Raw genomic sequence first — 21812 nt, 5'->3', positions numbered from 1 at the left:
GTTTTCAGATTCTGTAATCATAGGCGTCAAATTTAGATGCAATGGGGGACTATGATTGATTAACCCAGGAAAACTTTAAAAACTTCAAGAAAAGAAAGGAGTAGTGAGAGGTCAGCGCACACTGGCACAAAGTTTGTACATATCTCAGTTTATTGAGATATGTATATCTGAAGCTAGCCTTTGGCTTTTGGCACTGACTCTGAGGAACGCACACATGCTTTTTCAGTAAAACTCTGGTTATGCTCACCTGGGACTAAGGGGTTTTGTGCAGTTGGTTGTTCCAATAAGACCATGTGTTGAAGAAGAGGGTTGTGTGCAGTTCCCCCATCCCTTTCCACTGCAGAACTGCTCAAATAAGGAGTGAGGTGGGTGCCAGGAAACAAGGAGATTCGTTGTTGTAAGGGTGGAATAGCAAGTCTTTCAGCATCCTGCTGTCCTGATCCCCCCTGCAAGCATATAACTGGTAATACATTGAGCTTATGAACAGTTAATGTAACAAACAAACACTCCCCCCCCCAAACTTTGCATTAAACATCACTTACACTGGATGGGGCAGTTGCAGGCAGTCCTAACGTTATATTCGGCAAGGAGGGAGATGTGTACAAAGGAAGCTGTGTTACTGAGCCTTCACGATTCACAAGTCTATGAGCCAGGTTGGTCTGAAAAGGGGGGGAAATGGTTGCTTCAGAAGGAAGGACAACACAAGAACCACACACTTCATCTATCATCATTATCAGTCTGTAAAGGAACGTAAGATTAAATACAAGGGCAACTGAATTGAAATTATTGGTGATCAAACTGTACTGAATCTTCCTAAAAGCCCAATGCTCCTAGAGGAAATAAGATTATATTCGTAAGCCTAAATATACATTTTAAGACAAAATTGCTGCATGACGCTGAATGAATGTCCAGTTTACCTAATTGTAGGCAAAATCAACTACAGTCGTACCTTGGAAGTTGAACGGAATCCGGAAACCAAAACGCGGCTTCTGATTGGCTGCAGGAAGCTCCTGCAGCCAATAGGAAGCCACGGAAGCCCCGTCGGATTTTGGCTTCCAAAAATAGTTCGCAAACCAGAACAGTTACTTCTGGGTTTATGGTGTTCGGGAGCCAAAACATTTGAGAACTAAGCTGTTTGACTTCCAAGGTACAACTGTACTCTATATGCAATACCCTGCAGGTTGCACCAATATACTTATCACTCAAGTCAGTGATTTTTATCCCAAATACTTAGGAACACAACAACACATACACATGTGACATTAGCTTGTTTCCATATAACTATCCACTGTTTGCAATAGCAGCTACTAAACTTTAGGGGGGGGAGACAGCTGTTGATTACAAATTAACAGATTTCTACAAATATGTTGTAAAAAAAATTAGAAGGAATTTTAATATTAACCACCTAATTTGAATCTGAAGTTAGCAAAAGGTTGCCTCTGTGTGCACAAAGAGGCTTTTCTGCTCTCTCTTTGTGGAGGCAATCTTTGTTAAAGGTAAGCCATCCAGAGCAGCTTGTCAGGTATCAAGGAAGCTGAGGAAGAAAACCCTGGCGCATTTAAAAGTACTCAAGTGCTGGAGTAGGAAAAGGGGTGAAGATCCATATCATTCACTGAAGCCAGCCTTGATTTTTATTCATATTATTATATTATAATTCCAGGTTATATTAATAAACTAATGCCTATTGGATTTAATTTTAAAATCATAGAATTCCACTGGCCTTGAACCATCACTAAAGAGATGTGGGCTTGATTAATGGAGAATATGAAATAAATCTGTGACATTTGACTACTAATCATACATTTCAAACAAGCAGATATGTATAAGCATGCTCTCAGTGCACTGTAAAAAGATAATTATAGGGGAAGAAATGCCAACCTTTGCAGCACTGAGTATGGCTAAAGAGTTTCTAAACAAATTTGTTGATTTCACCTGTGTAGCAAGTCATAATCTTTACTTTACTATCATCTATTCAACAATACATCCCTTGAACACTTTTGTAATTACTTTTGTGTATATTTCAGACCATTTTCATCTCAGTGCTCTTCTGACCAGAAGCTTAATATTATTTCTCATGAAAAATGCTTTAATGATTGGCTCCCAGCATAACCAGCAGGTGTTACAACCTTAACACTTTTCACAGTAATTGCAATTTTATGAAGTACTGTGTGAAATGTAAGTCTAATAGCACCAATTTTAATGTGTTGGGCAAGCTAAAATACAATCTGTAATTGATGCCAAAAGCAACTTCATGTGTATGATCTGCTTCATGTTCTTTAATTTCTGTGTCAGAATACTAGTAAAAAACATTGATGGAATGTTATGTTTTAAAGATAAGAGCTTCAGTTTCTGTAAATACATAGCTATGATTTTTAATATCTTGTAGTTCACAGACAATGCCTATTTGTTACATACAACTTAGACCAAACACATGTAAAAGTCCATTATCGAGAGTACTCAGTGGCAGTAATGGCAGAGAAGAAAAGAGGACATCACCTTTACCATTCTCTCCTAAGAATGCCACCCAACAGAGTGCTTCCAAGCTGTTCAGGGCCTGTTTGGCCCACAGGGAAAAGTGAAAGAACCCTCAGAAACATGATGCAACATGTCTGCTGAATATTTTGATAAAATAAAGCATGTCCATTTTGACCACCCTGTGATTCTCAGATGAAGGGCAGTATATAAATGTAAACAACAACAACAACAACAACAACGATCTTTGGTGATCACTCGTAGCCGAGTAAAATTGTCTTCCATGAATATGGTCTTAACAGTGAGTCCGTAAGTGACTGTGGAGGCCATTTCTGGATCCACATGTCCTTCCACAGTGGGGACATTGGTTTCCAGGCGGGAGTTAATCACGGTGTGGATTTGCCAAGTGTGCCTTCCTCTTAGCATGTTTCTCCATTGAGTCCTGAGTTTGAGTGTCTTCAAAGCCTTTGGTAAAGGCTATTCTCCAATTGGAGCGCTTGCAGGCAAGCGTTTCCCAATTGTTGGTGTTTATACTACATTTTTTAAAATTTGCCTTGAGACAGTCTTTAAACCTCTTTTGTTGACCACCAGCATTACGCTTTCAATTTTAAAATTCGGAACAGAGTAGTTGCTTTGGAAGACGATAATCAGGTATTTGCACAACATGACCAGTCCAACAAAGTTGATGGTGAAAAATCATTGCTTCAACACTGGTGATCTCTGCTTCTTCCAGTACACTGGTATTAGTTCCCCTGTCTTCCCAAGTGATGTGTAAAAATTTCCGGAGACACCGTTGATGGACTCTTTCGAGGAGTCGGATATAAGAGCAGTGCAGTAAAGGTGTTGCGAAGCGCACATCCCACTATTCATATTGCTCACTATTTACATCTTACAGCTGACAGGAAGAGGTTGACTGGTTGAGCCCAAGAAGTGGTGAATGCATCTTTACAAGAGGGAACAGGACCAGCTGCCTTTCAAGAGGTGACTGTGAGGCTACTCCTGGAAGTGTCATCCCTGGGCCATGAGGATTATATTGTCTGGTCTCTAATATCCCCTTTTGGGGCAAGTGTGTTGTGCCCACTTTTCAATAAGAATGCTTATCTGGATACATTTCAATCTGGCTTCAGGTTTGGTTTTGGCACACAATCTGTTTTGGTTGATAATCTATGTTGGAAGAGAGACAGGGCAAGTGGAACCTGGCTCACCATCCTGAACATCTCAGTGGTCTTGATACTATTGATTATGGAAGGGGCAGCTAACCTGTGGTTCTTCAGATACTGATGAACTATGATACTCATCAGCCTATCATTCTGTTTCCTATAGTGAATTTTACCTCTAAAAGACTTCTTTGTGGAAAACAATCCCTGACCACTGACGAGACTGGCTTAGGCTGGTGGCAGTGGGACCACTGGGTCTTACCTGAAGAGTATTTCTCCTGGATAGTGGTCCATAGAGAGGGCTATTATCTCCACCTACCACCCAGGGCCAGGAAATGCATACAAATTCCACATTTTATAACATTTGTTTTAGTATTTTAAAACTGTAAAGCCCCTTTGGTGCCTTGGCAGAAAGGCAGTGCATAAACACAACAAATGTTCTTTTAAAAATACCACCTGTGGAATGTGTCCATCTCCAGATCAGTTTGCCATTCACCATGATCATCCTGAGATACTTCTCTGGGTGCCTTTACTTTGTTTCCACTAATTTTGGCTCTTCTGTTACATGTGAACCTTGGTCCATGGTTTAAACTACAGTGGTGCCCCGCTAGACGAATGCCTCGCTAGACGAAAAACTCGCTAGATGAAGGCATTCGTCTAGCGGAAGGCTGCCCCGCTAGACGAAAGTCTATGGGGCTGCCTCGCAAGACGAAAAATGTTCGTCTTTTTTTTTTCGTTTTGCGGAGCACGGCTGCCATTGCCGCTCCACAAGACGAAAAACCCGCTAGACGAAAATTTTCGCAGAACGAATTATTTTCGTCTAGCGGGGCACCACTGTACTTAGTTCAAAGCAAATCAGATTCATAACCAAGGGCTTAAACATAGCTTCTTTTGAAACTGAACAGTTACTGACTAACTATGAACCCAAGTTTGCAAATAGCCAACACTAGAAAGCAAAGTAAAGTCTGTTGAAGAGTTTCTTTAGCTGCATGGGAGAATGGGGAGGGGCATGCAACCCATATCTAATTTGGATTCATTTCAGCTTGGGAAGCATGAGGAACATCTGGTCTTCCAGATGTTGCTGAACTACAACTGCCATCAGCCCTAGCAAGCATAGCCAGTGGCCTAACAATGATGGCAGTTGCACTTTAGCAATATCTGTAGGGCCAAAGGTTCCCCATAACTGGCTGAGCATGACATGAAATAAGGCCATTGAACAAGTCATACTGCGAATATTTATCTGGAAAGGTGACAAACATTTGAAAAATGAAAATGCCCAATAATAAAAATGGGTATGCACAGTTAAAGCTGTGCGCACAGTTTAAATAACACTGCAAACATTGTTTAGTTTTTTTTTTACCAGCTTTTGTATTCAATCTTTTTTTTAACCTCCTTTTCAGAACTTTGGTGATTATACAACTTTCCCTTCACAGACAAAATCTGTAAATATTGACTCACTGTGACAAAAATGGAAGCATACTTAGGTTTTTCACATTTTCTATTTACAGTATATTCTTAAAAATGTGTAACATCTGAAGTAAAGTACTTTGCTCTCCATAATCTATAATGCAAGTTGGTGTACTGTAGAGAGAAACACAAATGTGCAAAGCAATGTATTTTACCTCTGCTTGAAGATTTGCAACTGATCCAGTAATTCCATTCTCAGTGCTTATGTTACTGGAACTATTATTTGGAGAACTAGGGCCAGATCCAGGCGCGCTGTTGCACGCAGAGTCTAAAACACATTGAAAACCATTTATTAATGCCACTGTCATGCAATCATATTACAAAATAACAGGATTTTCTCAGCATTTCCACTAAGATTCAACAAACTTATCAAATTAACTGGATATTTTAACATAACTCTGCAAGTATTCCAAATACACACAAGATTGTACAGAATTAATTATACAATTAGAAGTCTATAAAGTAATTGACAATTTATGGTAAGAATTATCATTATATCGAAAAGCTACGGAAAGAGTTCATATGAAACAATGGCATGTCAAGATATACCATCCAAGAGGTGACAACTAAAAAATGTTTTACATAATTTGCCTAGCATTTATTATTTTCTAGTAAATAAATAATGTGGGAAGCAGTATGGGGGCTGCAAGGGAAGAGGACAATGGATGAAAACCACCTTTTCCTAAATAAATCTATGTCCCTTCCACAAATTTGTGTGATGGACACTCTGGATCCAATTCTACAGCTCTAATTATAATAATTGATAGAGCTGCAAGGCAATAAATATGAATATTTTCACTTCTGGTGGAAGTGTTCACTTATTCTAAAATTATAGGAGAATATATTAACAAAAAACCAAGAAAAACTTGCTCTCTTATGGTGTATAATTCAGTTACTGTTTTATCTGGGCAATTTAGAAGCATCAGTAGAAATTACAGCTTTGGAGTTCAGTTTTTTAACCGCTGCCAAAATTATTGTAGCCTACTGGAATAAAAGACACCATTCCCATATCCTATATATACTGACATCTCAGAATTTGAATAGCCACAATCCTCAAATGAACTAACTCTGGGAGAGTAAGGGCAGAAAAATACAACAAATTTACTGAAAGAGAGTCATTGCTCACTGAATAATGGAATAGGAATACAAAACATATAGTGATTATTGCAATTATATAAAAAACATGACATAATATTTATACAATTTATTTACATATTTTGTAATTTAAATTTAATTAACTAACGGTCAGCAACCTACCTGTGACATCTAATGGGCGCTTTTTAAGAGCTGTAACTACAGGTCCATCTTTTCTTCGTAATAAGGGGCTACTCCGCCTTTCCGCAACCTTCTGCTTTAACCTGGATCGCAATTTAAGATTGGGTTCAGATGCTGGAATAAAGAGAGCGACAAGGGAGAATATAAGCTTATCATATGCATAACAGTTTTCCAGTAAAAATATCTTATTTAAACAACCCTAACACTTGCTATGCCAAAAACATAACATCTAACACAGGGCATACTTACCACTGAATTAGAACATCATCTGAAAGCTTGGATTTAGACAACATTTCAGGAAGACATTATGGACCCAAGGATTTAAATCTGAGCAGCTAGTAATCCATTAAATGTATTTCAAATATTGCTGAAGCCCTCTCATGTAATTAGATAAGCGATCCAGAGTGGTTACGACATCAAAAAAACGACACCCTCAACCGTTATATTGCAATCCTATGCCGTCACTTCCTCTGCCCATCAGTGCAAGAAACTTGGAAGTTTATTCATTCACTTGAGAAGGTCAGATCACACATCAATGTCTGAAAGCACCATCTTCTAACCAAAGTTAGTTAAAATAAATTAGTTTCCCAAGTATGTACATATAATAATGGAATTGCTGTCTGTTCTAAAGGGAAAGTTTGCACTCTTCTCTTGTGTCCTCCTCCTCCGAGCTAGTTCCCAAGTATTGTTCCTTAAACCATTGTTAGGTGATTGTCTATGTGTATGGGAATGAACACATTTTCTTGGTAGCATACTTTTGTTTGTTATGCTCAAGAATGAACTTGATGTTAAACATTGCCAGTGCAATGGGGTGGCATTGCATAGTCATTCTCCTGGCACGAGCACTGCTGTTGCTTGTTGGACTATTAATTTAAAATGCTAATTATTATTATTATTAACAAATTTGATATTGTAGTGTTCAAAACACTTTACATGTTATCTAACATGTAAGGGTTAAGTCAGGGAGTAGTATCTAATGTAGTTCTATTAATGCAAGGAATGGAAACTTCTAGCTGCACAATGGAATTTCACATTCCCCTCCTTTCCCTACAACCTCCCAAAATCTGTTATGGGTTTCCCCCCAATCCTCCAGAGCAGATCTGAGGAGGTCACAGTGGGTGAGCAGGGAGAGGAGAGCGAGGGGAAGTTATGCTAACAAAACTACGCCATTGGATATCACCCAGTATTTGTGTCCTCCATGTTGCAGGTGGAAGGAATTAGGACCGAGTGAGACTTGTCTAAAAGGCAACTTAGTTCCAAGATCTGAAGCAAGATTCCTAGCTCAGTCTCTTAGTTACCATGCTACACCAGCTCTTGATTTAGGTTCTATTTTAAAGTATGCTTAAAAATATTTTTACATGTCGAAACAAAATCCAGGATTAGGCATGCTAAAAGATCTAACTAAATAACCCCAGCCCCAGTTCATGAATCTACAATATATTGTTTTGACCCTAAATTGCAGTTTCCTTTGATACTTGACTATATATGAATATATTATACTTGACCATAGACAATGATGACTCAGTGATAAAGTAGAAGAACTGAAAAAAACTTAAATTTGGTGACAGAGAAACAAGTCCAAATAGACAATCCACTAGACAATGCCATCAAGTTAATTATTTAAAGAAAAAGAGAATGTCCTACCACTATTGTTCATTTTATTTATAAAATTAGTTGGGGGTGGTCACCTTTTCGCTCAAAAATAACTCCCAAGGACACACCATTTTTTAACTTTAAAATGATAGGGCTGCAATTCTAAGTGCATCAGAATAGTTAAGCTCCGTTGAAATAGACAGAACTTATTTTTATGTATATTGGTTTAGATTAGAATCAAGCTTTTAAATCACACAAATTATAACCATCCTATGGAGTGGCTTAAGTACAACACCACAGACATAGCGTAATAGAAACATGTCATAAAAACAGTAAAGGTATGAAAACAGCAGAGCTACAAAAATCGAGCCTTAGGAGTCAGGAAAGGCCTTGACCAAAATGTATGTTCTTAAACCTTCACTAGCCAGCTAGGCTATTGAACTAGAAGCTTGTTAGTACCTGCTACAGGGAACAATATCTGAAGTAATTTCCTCCTGTATTTAGGAATTTGACAAGATGTGGCATTTTGGAGTAAAGAATAACGCTCAGTAGAACCAGACTTTGGACCATGACCACAACAGGAAGTACAGGGTGGGTAGAGATATTGTCATGGTGTTTTGTGCACCACAAGGAGTGGAGGCTCCCACTGAATTGCACATCCACACTGCATTAAGCACTTAAGGTCGCCATGCAATTTTTCTAATATGTCACTTAGTGCATTCATAAGCTCAGCATCAGCTTGCAGAGGAATATTTACTGCTAAAACATACTGCTAGTTTACAACCCAAACATGATTGTTTTTAACAGAAGTGTTAAAGTCACAGTAATTTGATCAGCATAGCAACAACACTTTCCCCACATTTTTGCAAAAATAAAACAGCATGCTGTACAATTTTGCATATTAGAAATAATAGCCCTAATTTTCCTGTTTTCTGGAACCACAGCTCTTTGCAATAAAAGCTTTCTCTTTGGAAATAATACAATTGGTAAATAAGTATACAAACATCCAGCAGCAGATGCTGCTCCATGACAAGATCTCAGCATCTTCACGATGAGATCTATAAACTGACTAAAGCATCACTAACAGAAAATAAGCAGGGCAAATCTTAAAGGGCTTGAATCAACAAAGAAAGGGCTATTAACAAATGGAAAGAAACTTGGATCACCAGCACCTGGGACCTAATCATAATCCAGCATGCCAGTTATGCTCTGCATTATCAGCTAGAGAAAGGGAAAGTCAGCCCATGCTTTTCTGCTTCTATGGGTCATAAGATGCACTTTGGAACACAAAATGTGCAAGTCTGAGGCCCCCCCAGGCAAAAAAATCCCCCATGATTAATAAATTATATATCAGCAGTGGAGAAAGTTGAGCAGCAATTTCTGGACTTTCGCAGAAACTGTCTGGAGAAGAGCCTTCTCCTGCATCACTGCCATCGGTGGTAGACTCAAGACCATTTTTAGCCTGTGATTTTCCCAACCGGTTTTGTACACATCACCCTATTGCAAAGACTTCTGCACTACATTAGTCATCTCAACAGGTCTCTTTCCCTCAACAGTTTGCAAGAAAATGACAGGGCCGTGTGTTTTGTGTGTGTGTGTGTGTCCACATCAGTCTTACAAACCCCAGTTTATGTCTAATTTCTCCTTCAGACAGTACCCAACTTTCTCAAGAGAGGTTCTTTATATGTGACTTTTGATTCCCAGGTCCCAAATTGGTCAAATCTGTCTTTACTAACTGGATATAGTGGAGACTCCCTTGGAGCCACAACTCCAATCCATTTTTGCCATTTTCACAAACAGATTCTATGCCATCAATATCCTGCTTCTTAATGTTTTGAAATGGCCAAGTCCTGAAACTGGAGGGACTCTGTCCCATTTCCCCATCACTTCTGTTTTTACCCCACAACACTTCTGTTTTTACCCCACAACACTTCTGTTTTTCCTCCGATTATGTGAACCAACTGCTTCAACTGAAAAGCTATGTACAGGAAAATTCCCATTTAAATGAGTTCAAGGCACACATGACCAAACATGCGTGCATCACAGCAAACCCAGAAGTGGTACAGAAAGGGGAAAAAATGTTTTGTTTTCACACAAAAGAGAGTGGAAATGACGAAAATGGCACAAAAACAGCATCTGTCAATCCCACAAGCCTTCATAAGTGCAATCCCAGGAGTACTTGCACCTTTGAGGCCCGTAGAGGGTTAGTGTTTGAGCAAGGAGGTTTGCAGGGTGTTTGCAGGCATTTTCAATGCTTTCCCTCATATATGCAATTTCACTGAAACATGTCGTGCCTCGGAACAGAACCCCCACGTAAATGGAGAGCTGCCTGTAGTACGTATTTAGATATGGTGGGATCAGGAGTATGTTGCAGGTTTGCGGGTGAGATTTTTGTCTGAATGTCTGCAATAGCGGGTCAACTAGTAATACCTGATCCAGTGCTGGCATTATTGTCAATCAATCTTGTGGATGGGTTTAAAATAGGTGAAGTTTTTGTTGAGTGACACATACAGAAATTGTGATACAATGGAAAACTGCCCACTTGTTAACACACAGCTGGATAGTTTGGGATTTAGCAGGACCAGAAAGGCTGACTCAGCACAATAGCTGTGAGAGTGCTGCAAGAAGAGATTGTTTTGAAATAACTTGGGTGCCCTTCGTAACTTTTATTAATAGGCAATGGCTATTACTTCAGCCATTAATCACTCACATCACTTTGTGACAAATGAAGAGCGGAGCAGAATTTTAGTTTTTCAACAAACTAAGGGAACTTACACCAACTTAAATATAACTAACCTGTGCACTGTTCTCCAAGGTGATACCAGTAATATGAGAATTGTACTGTACTCTGTATGTTTTTATATCAGTTTTAAAATTTTAAATCAGCCAGTTCTGCTGTCAAGTGAATTTTAAATTTTCACATTTAAAGTTATGCAATAAGGTAAATTTGCATGACTATACTTCCTTTCTTTGACTCTTACGTTTTGAGTTTTGGATGTGAGGGATGGTTCAATTTGATTAGTTGGTTCTTTGGAATTTTTCCCTTCTATTTCTGGTCCCTGCAAAAAGGAGCTAAAGTGACTATTATTATTTTAAGTGAACAGCTTCATATAGGACAAGGAGATGAAATACATATTTACCTGAGCATTTGTTTCAAAGCAGAGGCATTCCTCCATACCCTTCCACCCTCACCCATATGGTGTGAACTGTGCCCAGGGCGCAACAGGAGTGCCTTCCTGAAGGAGACCCAATTGCTCCAAAACATTGCCTTTACGCATGTAGTGACAGCGTGGTTACCTGAGGGTGATTATTCTATTTTGCTGATTTCCATGTTCTTCTGCTGTGTCCTGTTAACTTCTGGCTGTGCTATTTGCTGTTTTCTTTTAAGATTTAATATCCTACCATTGTGTTTTTAATCTTAGCCGCCTTTGGTGTGAAAAGAATGGCTATAAATATTAGGAAAAAATAAAGGCATATACACAAGCAAAAGCACATGAATGAACAAAAGAACAAATTCTTTATGTAACTTTTTGAAAAAAATGTTTTAGAATGTTATGTGAACAATGAAATGTAGAACTTACCTGTTTTCCTGAGTGGAAAATCATCTTTGGAATCATACATCCCTAGCACAGGATGATTATAAGTGCCTGATACTCCGCTTTGCGGTGGAGAGCTCTGGTCAAGAGAACTATGCTGTGTCTTCCTACAGAAAAAGTGAGACATTACTAGCCTTGCAGTTTAAGTGTACACTACTTTTCCCTTAAGCAATAAGCAAGATTATTGACAGTTAACGTGGGCTTCACCAAAAAGCTTAGTTCCCCCAATGGCTGTACCAACCAGCCCTGATTGCAATCCCAGATTTAGTTCCTACTGGTGACAGGCATCCAGTAACAAATCTGCAATTAGAGCTGCCATGAGTGTGTTGATGAAGAAAGTCCTTTAAGGGCTTTGGCAAGTCCAAGCTCAAGGTTGTCACCTCATCCATCCACAAGTAAGCAGCTCTTGCAAGAATCAAATTTGGTAAGAGATGCCTGAAGGCATGAGGAGGAAGCCTCAAAGCTCTCAAGGACCAACTCAATACATTATTAGAGCTCCACCCTCCTACTGTGGGAGGGATGGCTGGTGATGACAGAGGCACTTCATGGAGATGCTCAGAGAGCATATATAGTTTGTTGATCAGCTAATGTATAGACATTGGTCTGGTTAGGGTGAGCCACTCTGCCAAAAGGGTCCTATTAAAAGACTCAGGGAAAGGAAACAGAGGGTTTTGCTGTGCTCCAGAGGGAAACTTCATTATCCCCTTTGGGCAGTGTTGGAGCTTCCCCATCTCCACTCTCTGTCCCCTCCACCTGATAAAGAGTATTGGGAAGTTTTTTTTATGTTTGACATTTTATTATGTGTTGTTGTTTTTTTTTTTTGCTGGAAGCCGCCCAGAGTGGTTGGGGAAACCCAGCCAGACTGAGAATTCAGTCTGAAAAAGTTTGTTCAACAGCTGCTCAATTCATAGCTGTCAACTTTTCCGTTTTTTGTGGGAAATTCCCTTATTCCAGCGCCATTTCCCATTGCAAAAAAAGGGAAAGTTGACAGCTATGGCCGTTTCCCAATGCAAAAAAGAAGAAGAAGGAAGGTTGACAGCTCTGGCTCAGTTTGTTCCTCTTCTCCTTAGAGAGCTGTTCTTCCTTCTCTATGAGACTGTGTCCTTACTAGGAGATTAATATGAACATTGATCCATTTCTTTGTGTTTGTGTGCCTTCATCCACATGTGTTTTCAGTTTTATGCTTCCAAATATCTATCTTGATATTTCACAATAGGCTTGATATTATGTATTCCTTACTTTCTACTGTTGCCCCCTTCCCTAAATTACAGCTTCCCCAGTTCCCAAGAATTCTCATAATTGTAGACATAGCCTCTGAGATTACATTCTCAAACTTCTTGGGTACCACTCTTAAGGTCCTGGAGATCTGAATTCATTTAAAGTACCATCTCTTTTCCTATCTTGGGCTGCAGCTTCCTCCTCACATCATTAATTTTGTTATCACCAGGTTGGGCATCACTTTCCTTTTGGGTGAAGAGAGAGGCAAAGCAGGTGCTGAACAGCTGACACCTTCTCTGTCACCCAATAGCATTTCTCTGTCTTCTTCATGCAGAGCACCAACCATTTGCTTGTTCTTCCTTCTTGCATCAAACATAGCCAAAGACACTTTAAGAGAAAAAAAAGACGTGGGTGGCGCTGTGGTTTAAACCACTGAGCCTCTTGGGCTTGCTGATTGGAAGGTTGGCGGTTCGAATCCGTGCAATGGGGTGAGCTCCCATTGCTCTGTCCCACGTCCTGCCAACCTAGCAGTTCAAAAGCACACCAGTGCTTATTATTATTACTTCCGAGTATTTTCCTCTTTCTTCCTAGACCACAACCTTCAACATGAAGGAGTGATGGAAAAACCCCAAGGCCCTTTAGCTTCCTGTCCTGAGTTTCAGTCGCTTGCTATATGTCAAAGGCTGTGTCTGGCAGTATCATGACCCACAAGAATCAGAAGGATGGGGTTGTGCTCAGTGGGATTTGTAAGTCTTGGCAACTATTCTGTTACATCATGGATCTTTGCACCTGTGAAGGCGACACACTTCCTGGGACGTCCTCTGCACACTCCTGCCTCTGTCCCCCTCAGTAGGGAATCACCTACCATCACATGGTGTCTCTTCCTTCTCTAGGGAATAGCAGCAATTGTTCTGTACACCTCCCACAGCCATTTTGGTGTATTCTGAAGTCTGTAACTGCTGTCCTAGCTCCTCTGGCCCAGAATCGCTGTCTGAGATGAGGACATGCAATCAATTCTGCAGCTCCAGTAACATAGCATGGCTCCTGACAGTCCTGTTTCTGTGTGTTACATTCCTCTAAGAGTTTATCTCCTGCAATGGGAGATCTTCCTCCTTCTAGGGACACTTCACCTGCATCGCTGTCGCAAGACAATCCACTCTGCTCTATCAAGAAATTCCTCATCTTGCACAGTAGCTCAAAATTTGGATGGGCAGGCCTCAGGTTCCTGTACCTTCTCTTCTAGCAAGGCAACCAGTATGCACTTGCTACAGGTGTAATTTTGCACATTCTCAAGCAGGAAGACAAACATGGCACAGCTGTTGCAGGTCACTGCAGCAGCTCCCTTGCCGTCCATGTCTCTTGGTCCTACGTACTCCATGTACACTACATACAACTGGTCCCACATACACTCCAGGCCTCCTGCTCAAAACATCCTTGCAAATCCCCCAGTTTACAAGTCCTGGTCACAAGCTCCCAGAGGCTGCAGTCAGAACTGCTGCAGCCTGCCAGGATAACCTACATGCAGATTTCATGATTTCTCCTACATGAAAGCTTTTCATATAGGAGAAAGTATTTTGCAGTGCTAGTCAGCACAGTGCTCTTCCATGTTGCTGGGCTATACACTTCCATCGCCCATGACCATTGGCCATGCAGTCTGAAATTGAGAATTCCAACATCACCTAGAGAGTAGGGATGGGCGATATCTAGTTTTCAACATCATGATATATCAGCAGCTAAATACCGCAATATGCTGATATATCACAATGTCTTCAACTGCTCAGCTGGGTGGCAGGAAGCCTCATGTCCCCTGGCTAAGGAAGCCCTGATTCTGCTCTGGCTCGCACAAGCTGGAGAGGTGTCAGGGCTTTGTTAAACAGCTCAGCTGGAGGGGGAACCCTCCTGCCCTTCAGCTGAGCGAGCCCCACCTCCACCACCACTTCAGTGCACATGAGCCTGAGGAGCAGGGAGCTTCCTCAAAGGTGCAGGTAGGCAGGCAGGCAAAGCCCGGGAAGGTGCTTGCCCGGAACCTTCTCAGGCTGTGCCTGCTTGCCTTCCTGCGTCTTTGCTGTCTGCAGGCAATTTGAGCTGGCACAATGTACTGCCAGGTCAAATTGTCTGAAACCAGTACTGCGATCTGAATGCCATACCGGTTTCAGACAAATTATCAATATAGAGCCCAGCTCTACTTGAGAGCACCTTGTACTCCCTGCTGCAGTGCTTGCATGAGCTCTTAGAAATTGAGTACAGTCAATAATTCCCTTATGGTATGCTTTGGAAACCCATTACAGTGGAACCTCGAGATACGTACCGTCTTCCTTACGAACGCTTTGGCTAATGAGCTCCGCTAACCCGGAAGTAGCTCTCCTGGTAGCGAACTTTGCCCTGAGATGCGAGCGGAAGTTGCGCGGCAGCAGGAGGCCCCATTAGCGAAAGCGCTCCTCAGGTTAAGAACGGTTTCGGGTTAAGATCGGACCTCTGGAAAGAATAAAGTTCGTAACTGGAGGTACCACTGTAGCTACTTTCATAGGCACGGGGCAGGCAAGTGGACTTATTTTCCATCACATTCAAAGACAGGTTACAACTGTTTTAGAAGATACTACCCATACTACTGGCATGAGTTTAGCCAAACTGCGGGAGGCAGTGGAGGATAGGGGTGCCTGGCGTGCTCTGGTCCATGGGGTCACAAAGAGTCGGCCACGACTGAACGACTGAACAACAACAACCCATGGTTTACTCCAAAGGCTGTCCCTTTTGAGTTCAAATTTGGAGCAGAGAATTCTTTCAAGCAGAAAGGGGAGGATATTATCTAGTAAGCCGTAAAAATGTTGTTAGAAATAGGATGGGGCTAAGATGCGGGTGGCGCTGTGGTCTAAACCACTGAGCCTAGGGATTGCCAATCAGAAGGTCGGTGGTTCGAATCCCCGCAACGGGGCGAGCTCCTGTTGTTCGGTCCCAGCTCCTGCCCACCTAGCAGTTCGAAAGCACGTCAAAGTGCAAGTAGATAAATAGGTACCACTCCGGCGGGAAGGTAAACGGCGTTTCCGTGCGCTGCTCTGGTTCGCCAGAAGCGGCTTAGTCATGCTGGCCACATGACCTGGAAACTGTCTGCGGACAAACATTGGCTCCCTCAGTCTATAGAGTGAGATGAGCGCTGCAACCCCAGAGTCGTCAGCAACTGGACCTAATGGTCAGGGGTACCTTTACCTTTACCTTTAAAGACTACTTACCCATACCAGAAGCGCGGGTCATTAGAAATGCAATGGTTGAGATTCCGCTGGGCCAAAGCTTTTTTTTTATTTAAGACAAACTCTTGTAGCTTCATCTTTACTTCTGTGCTTGCCACTGCACCTGAAATACCAAACCCAAAGTAAATAGACTGAACTAGCACCTACGACATTAATTTGAGACCTACTTCATGAACTTACAAAAGGTTATCTAAAGATTTCAATCAAACTCTTTCAATATTTTAAGCTATCAATAAAGAATTATTCTTTGCAATGAGGAGTGGTACACAATTACAACTGATGTTTGGAAATGTAAATTTAATCAGAGATTTATCTTTTTCCTATGAAGGGAGGTGCAGCTGAATAGGTTTTTACGCACAAAATTATGCCTAAACTAAAGCACTTGTAGAAGCTTTTCTAGCCTCTCTGAATTAAAACCATTTAAGAACAGAAGTGTTGTACATACTCAGTTTTTTTTTTAAAGTTACATCTGCAGGCAAAGGTTGAAGATGAATGGCTCATGTACAGAAACTGTCTAGGAAAACCTTCCAAATAAGGATCTTTGTTCACTATATCTGCATAAATATTTCCATTCACAGTCAATCATCTGTTTTGTCAAACATAAAATCTGGCATCTATGGAAGTTACATGTCTTCAAAGTCTGGAATTACATTTCTAGCAGCATAATTTCTCATCACTATTTACTTCACAAGATACCAGTCCATCAATGCAGACAGATTCTTGTGCAGTGAGACTTCAGAAGAGCAACATGTTGAAACTTTATAGTCTTGCCATCAGCATGACCCTTTTCAGTCTCTGGGTCCTGACTTTATGTAGTTTATTTCTAATGTGGAATATCAACTTTCCATATTATTTATTATTAAATTTGTATACTGCCCTATACCCACAGGTCTCAGGGAGATTCACAGGATAAAATCACAATATAAAAACACAAAATACATAATCAAAATAGAAACAAAAACAACCAATATTCAAAAGTACTGCAGGGAAGAAGAATGGGATTTATATATGACATGAACTGAAAGTCTTACTGAAATAAGTAAAACTGCTGAGTATTTTTTGGTAGCTTTGATGGAAGTTCAACCACCATTATTATTATTAGTAGTAGTAGTAGTAGTAGTTGTTGTTAAACAGGTTTCCTAGAGGCTTTGTCCAAATTTGCAGTTGTGCAAATTGTTGTGCTCTGATTCCAATTTCACAAAGTCATTCCAGAAAGATACAATGGCTCATAGAACTGATAGCCTGATCACTGGTGGAGGAAGAGGAGTGGAGGGGGGAGCGCACTGCCCTGGCAGCGCGATCCCGGTGAGGTACCATCACAGCTGCTCCCCCCGCGCTGGGCGCCATGCCCCCACAAGCAGCATGCCACACTCCCAAGACACACGGCACGCCATGCCCCTGTGGGCGGCATGCCACACTCCTGGGATGAGCACCAGCCCCGGCCCCGCCTGCTCTCTGCCCCCCCCCCCCGGTGCCAGAGCATGAAGCTCTGCCACTGAGGCTGATAGGACATTGTGAAGTCAAAGAGATTCAGAGTTGCCCTTCTACTTTCAGTCTCTTGAAGCAGACATCCCATCACAGTGCGGAAAGCAGCCCACAAACCAGACCAGAACCTCAACTAAAATAGGCTTACATTTATACAACTGAAGTTGAATAGTTGCCATCAGTTTCATCACCTTGGCAAACTGCGAATATTTCAAACCATCTGGTAGCTACCAAAACAAAATCAAAAATTCTTTCCAGTAGCACCTTAGAGACCAACTGAGTTTGTTCCTGGTATGAGCTTTCGTGTGCATGCACACTTCTAGCTCATACCAGGAACAAACTCAGTTGGTCTCTAAGGTGCTACTGGAAAGAATTTTTGATTTTGTTTTGACTATGGCAGACCAACACGGCTACCCACCTGTAACTGGTAGCTACCAAGATCACCTGGAGCAAAAGATGGTTTCTTCATGAACAGCCTCGTGGGTATCTTCTTTCATAGAATCATAGAATCAGAAGAGACAACAAGGGCCATCCAGTCCAACCCCCTGCCAAGCAGGAAACACCATCAAAGCATTCCTGGCAGATGGCTGTCAAGCCTCCGCTTCAAGACCTCCAAAGAAGGAGACTCCACCACACTCCTTGGCAGCAAATTCCACTGTCGAACAGCTCTTACTGTCAGGAAGTTCTTCCTAATGTTTAGGTGGAATCTTCTTTCTTGTAGTTTGAATCCATTGCCCCGTGTCCGCTTCTCTGGAGCAGCAGAAAACAACCTTTCTCCCTCCTCTAGATGACATCCTTTTATATATTTGAACATGGCTATCATATCACCCCTTAACCTTCTCTTCTCCAGGCTAAACATACCCAGCTCCCTAAGCCGTTCCTCATCCAGGCCTTTGACCATTTTGGTTACCCTCCTCTGGACACGTTTCAGCTTGTCAGTATCCTTCTTGAACTGTGGTGCCCAGAACTGGACACAGTATTCCAGGTGAGGTCTGACCAGAGCGGAATACAGTGGTACTATTACTTCCCTTTATCTAGATGCTATACTCCTATTGATGCAGCCCAGAATTGCATTGGCTTTTTTAGTTGCTGCATCACACTGTTGACTCATGTCAAGTTTATGGTCTACCAAGACTCCTAGATCCTTTTCACATGTACTGCTCTCAAGCCAGGTGTCACCCATCCTGTATTTGTGCCTTTCATTTTTTTTGCCCAAGTGTAGTACTTTACAACACAGCCAAAAATACTCCTACCTTTTTTTTCTTGTCACATGACTAACAGGCTATTTACTTATTCTTCTTACAATAAAATGTTTCAATTTTTTCACTTCCTACCCCACCTGCTCTTTCGCACTTTATTTTAAAAAGCCGTAGCTTATTAATTATGTGTATATTCTCTATTGTTGTTGTTCAGTCATTCAGTCGTGTCCGACTCTTCGTGACCCCATGGACCAGAACACGCCAGGCACGCCTATCCTTCACTGCCTCTCGCAGTTTGGCCAAACTCATGTTAGTAGCTTCAAGAACACTGTCCAACCATCTCATCCTCTGTCGTCCCCTTCTCCTGACATATACTCTCTATATATACTCTCCTGACATATACTCTCTATATATACATTTAATTGGATAGTTGGTTACGATGGGGAAATGGAAGCTCCCTCAAGCTACAAAACCTAAGATGAACTCTTGTTATACCTCTAGTCACTGACCCACATGCTTTTATAAACAAAGATCTCATTCATGAAGCCACAGATAACTGTTTATGTCCATAAAACCTGTCTTCTTAGCATACCCAATAATGCACATGCATGTTTCTAGGCATGTGAGAAACACCAGGGCTACACCTGCTGCCTACTGCACTGAAATAATCATCATTTGTGAAATGGCAATGATTATCATTAGTGTGCATGTTGAATATGACAAGTACAATAAACCTAGGAAGTTAAGACATCTCAGAGGCAGGTGACTGTGTGCAGAGAGTACAAGGTCATTAACAAAATCTATACTATATACTGGGTCTCCAATTCCAGAAAACACTTCATATATTTATGCACCGCCTGCTTTCTTTGGCACTCAAAGGGACATACATAGATCCCTTAGATCTAATTATCTTTACATAGTACCATTCTGATAATTTTTAGATGGGCATCAGCATTTTCTTTCCATCTAAGAGACTCTTGCTTCAAAAGGAGAAGAATGATGGAAGAGACACAGATGTAAATCAAAGCAGAAGAGTTTAGTATGTAATCCAGCTAACAGATGACTCACAGATAAGGAAGAATGTGTAAATAGAGGGTTGTCTTCCAGATACAACAATGAATTTTTTTCCACTTTATTTGAACTCTCAAATTAAGGCTTCTTAAAAAGCAGGCTTTTGATCATAAAAGCAACGCTTTATGTAACAAGTTCAGCTTTTCCCCCTTTAGATCCTGTTCCTTCACCCACTCAACTATTTCTATAACTAATCTTGAAAGAAACTTGAGATATTGGAAGAAAAGCTTCTTTGTTTTCAAACAATGACTGATGTTGAGAAGGATACCCTACAGGATTTAGCCACCAATCCTAGCATAATCATTAAAGGAGCAAATAAGGCAGATGTAGAAGTAAGTGTGAATAAGAATAAGAATAATAATAAAAAATTTATTTATACCCCACCCTTCCCCGCCAAACCGGGCTCAGGGCGGCTAACACCAATAAAATCACAACAAAAACATAAAACAGTTCATTAAAATACAGATTAAAATACAATTTAAAACTAAATCTAAACTTCAGCCTCATTTTTAGGTAGCCCACCAATCACCCCAAAAGAACGAAACATCAGGGTTAAACTGAAACCAACCCAAAGGCTAGGTGGAACAGCTCCGTCTTGCAGGCCCTGCGGAAAGATGCCAAATAATAAGAATGGATGGATCAGTCTACTTCCAGTCTGTACCTATTTCACCCTTAAGTCCATTCTTTACTATTTCCATGTTAAACTGCAAATTTTGTGTGGCTGGGTGTGTTAATCTATACAAAAATGGCTTCCAAATATATATTTAATTCCTGTTTTTAAAAAAGGGTTTTCTCTTAAAATGCACATTGTAAACACATTTGACCCAAGAATACCAACGGGAACATTCAGAAAGTGCACATTACTTGGGGAGGTATGCATTGGTTCATACTGGAATTCATGAAGATCAAATTCCCTAAGTATGAATAATAAGATGAAAATACACGCTAAACTTCCTATGCTAAAAGACCCACAGAAAATTAGAATGACTGTCAGTGGCGTAGCAAGCCTCTGCGCTACGGGGGGCGGCAGCGGCGCAGAGGCACCCCCCTGGGGGAGGGGGCACGACGCGTGCGTCATGAAGTCATCGTGACGTCACGGCGCACATGGATGCAGAAAGGGGGAATTTCCCCCTTTCCGCTGCTTTTTTCGGCGGGAGGGTGGGCCAGCGAGGAGGGGGGTGGCCCGCTGGCCCGCTCCCCCCTGCCGAAAAAAGCGGCTGAAAGGGGAAAAAGAGAAGCAGAGCAGGTGCTTGAATGCGCCTGCGCTGCTTCCTTTCACCCCCCTCCCTCCCAGCAGTTTTTTTTGGCGGGGGGCAGCAAGGAGGGGGTGTCATGCCAGTGACAAGCGTGACACCACCACCACCCCGCTGGCCCGCGGCCCCCCCTCCAAAAAAAGCAGCGGAAAGGGGAAAAAGAGAAGCAGAGCAGGCACTTGAATGCGCCTGCTCTGCTTCCTTTCCCCCCCTCCCAGCGGTTTTTTTCGGCGGGGGGTGGGTCAGCGAGGAGGGGGTGTCATGCCAGCGTGACACCCCTTCCTTGCTGGCTCCCCCCCCCCGCCAAAAAATAGCCGCTGGAAGGGGGGAAAGGCGACATGCCCCCGTTCGAGCCGCTCGGCGAGGCGGGGTGGGGGTGGGCTGGCCAAAGTGTCACCCCCCCTCCCCTGGAACTAGGGGCGCCCCCCCGCCCCCTCTTGCTATGCCCCTGATGACCCTTAAAGGAAGAATATTGGAGCACATCTTTTCTGAGATAGTTCCTTGCAACATGGAAATACTATGGACATACCTAATCAAGTCTCTCATGGATGCAGTCTATGTGTACCAAGGGATTGCCACAGGATTAAAAAAAAACTCTTTTTCTCCCAACTACACCCCTCTGCATACACTCATGGGAAAGCAGGGACTATGCAAGGACATTACGGTGACCAAGAAATTTGTGCACAGCTGCATTATTCCTATCCAGCCCTTGGTGCTGCTCTTTACAAAAATGCAAGTTAATTGACCTTTAAGTCTGAGTTACTTGGATTAAGCAGAAGGG

The 21812-nt window shown here is 41.7% G+C and overlaps 1 protein-coding gene across 4 annotated transcripts in view; it reads right to left on the bottom strand.

Moving 5' to 3' along the window:
• HDAC4 (histone deacetylase 4) overlaps window positions 1-21812 on the bottom strand; it is a 141693-nt gene that overhangs the window by 62152 nt on the left and 57729 nt on the right. For all 4 annotated transcript variants that reach the window (XM_033171306.1, XM_033171304.1, XM_033171305.1 and 1 more), the window contains 6 exons: window positions 16006-16126; window positions 11546-11667; window positions 6354-6485; window positions 5252-5364; window positions 543-659; window positions 248-446 (listed from right to left, as the gene is read on the bottom strand). In XM_033171306.1, the coding sequence (XP_033027197.1) occupies window positions 248-446; window positions 543-659; window positions 5252-5364; window positions 6354-6485; window positions 11546-11667; window positions 16006-16126 (804 nt within the window). The remainder of the gene's footprint in view (window positions 1-247; window positions 447-542; window positions 660-5251; window positions 5365-6353; window positions 6486-11545; window positions 11668-16005; window positions 16127-21812) is intronic.

Source organism: Lacerta agilis, chromosome 1 (genome assembly GCF_009819535.1).
Source record: "Lacerta agilis isolate rLacAgi1 chromosome 1, rLacAgi1.pri, whole genome shotgun sequence".
In the NCBI taxonomy this organism is placed as follows: Eukaryota; Metazoa; Chordata; class Lepidosauria; order Squamata; family Lacertidae; genus Lacerta; species Lacerta agilis.
Note: the sequence above shows the minus strand (reverse complement) of the source record. Positions and strands in the feature narration are given on the sequence as shown.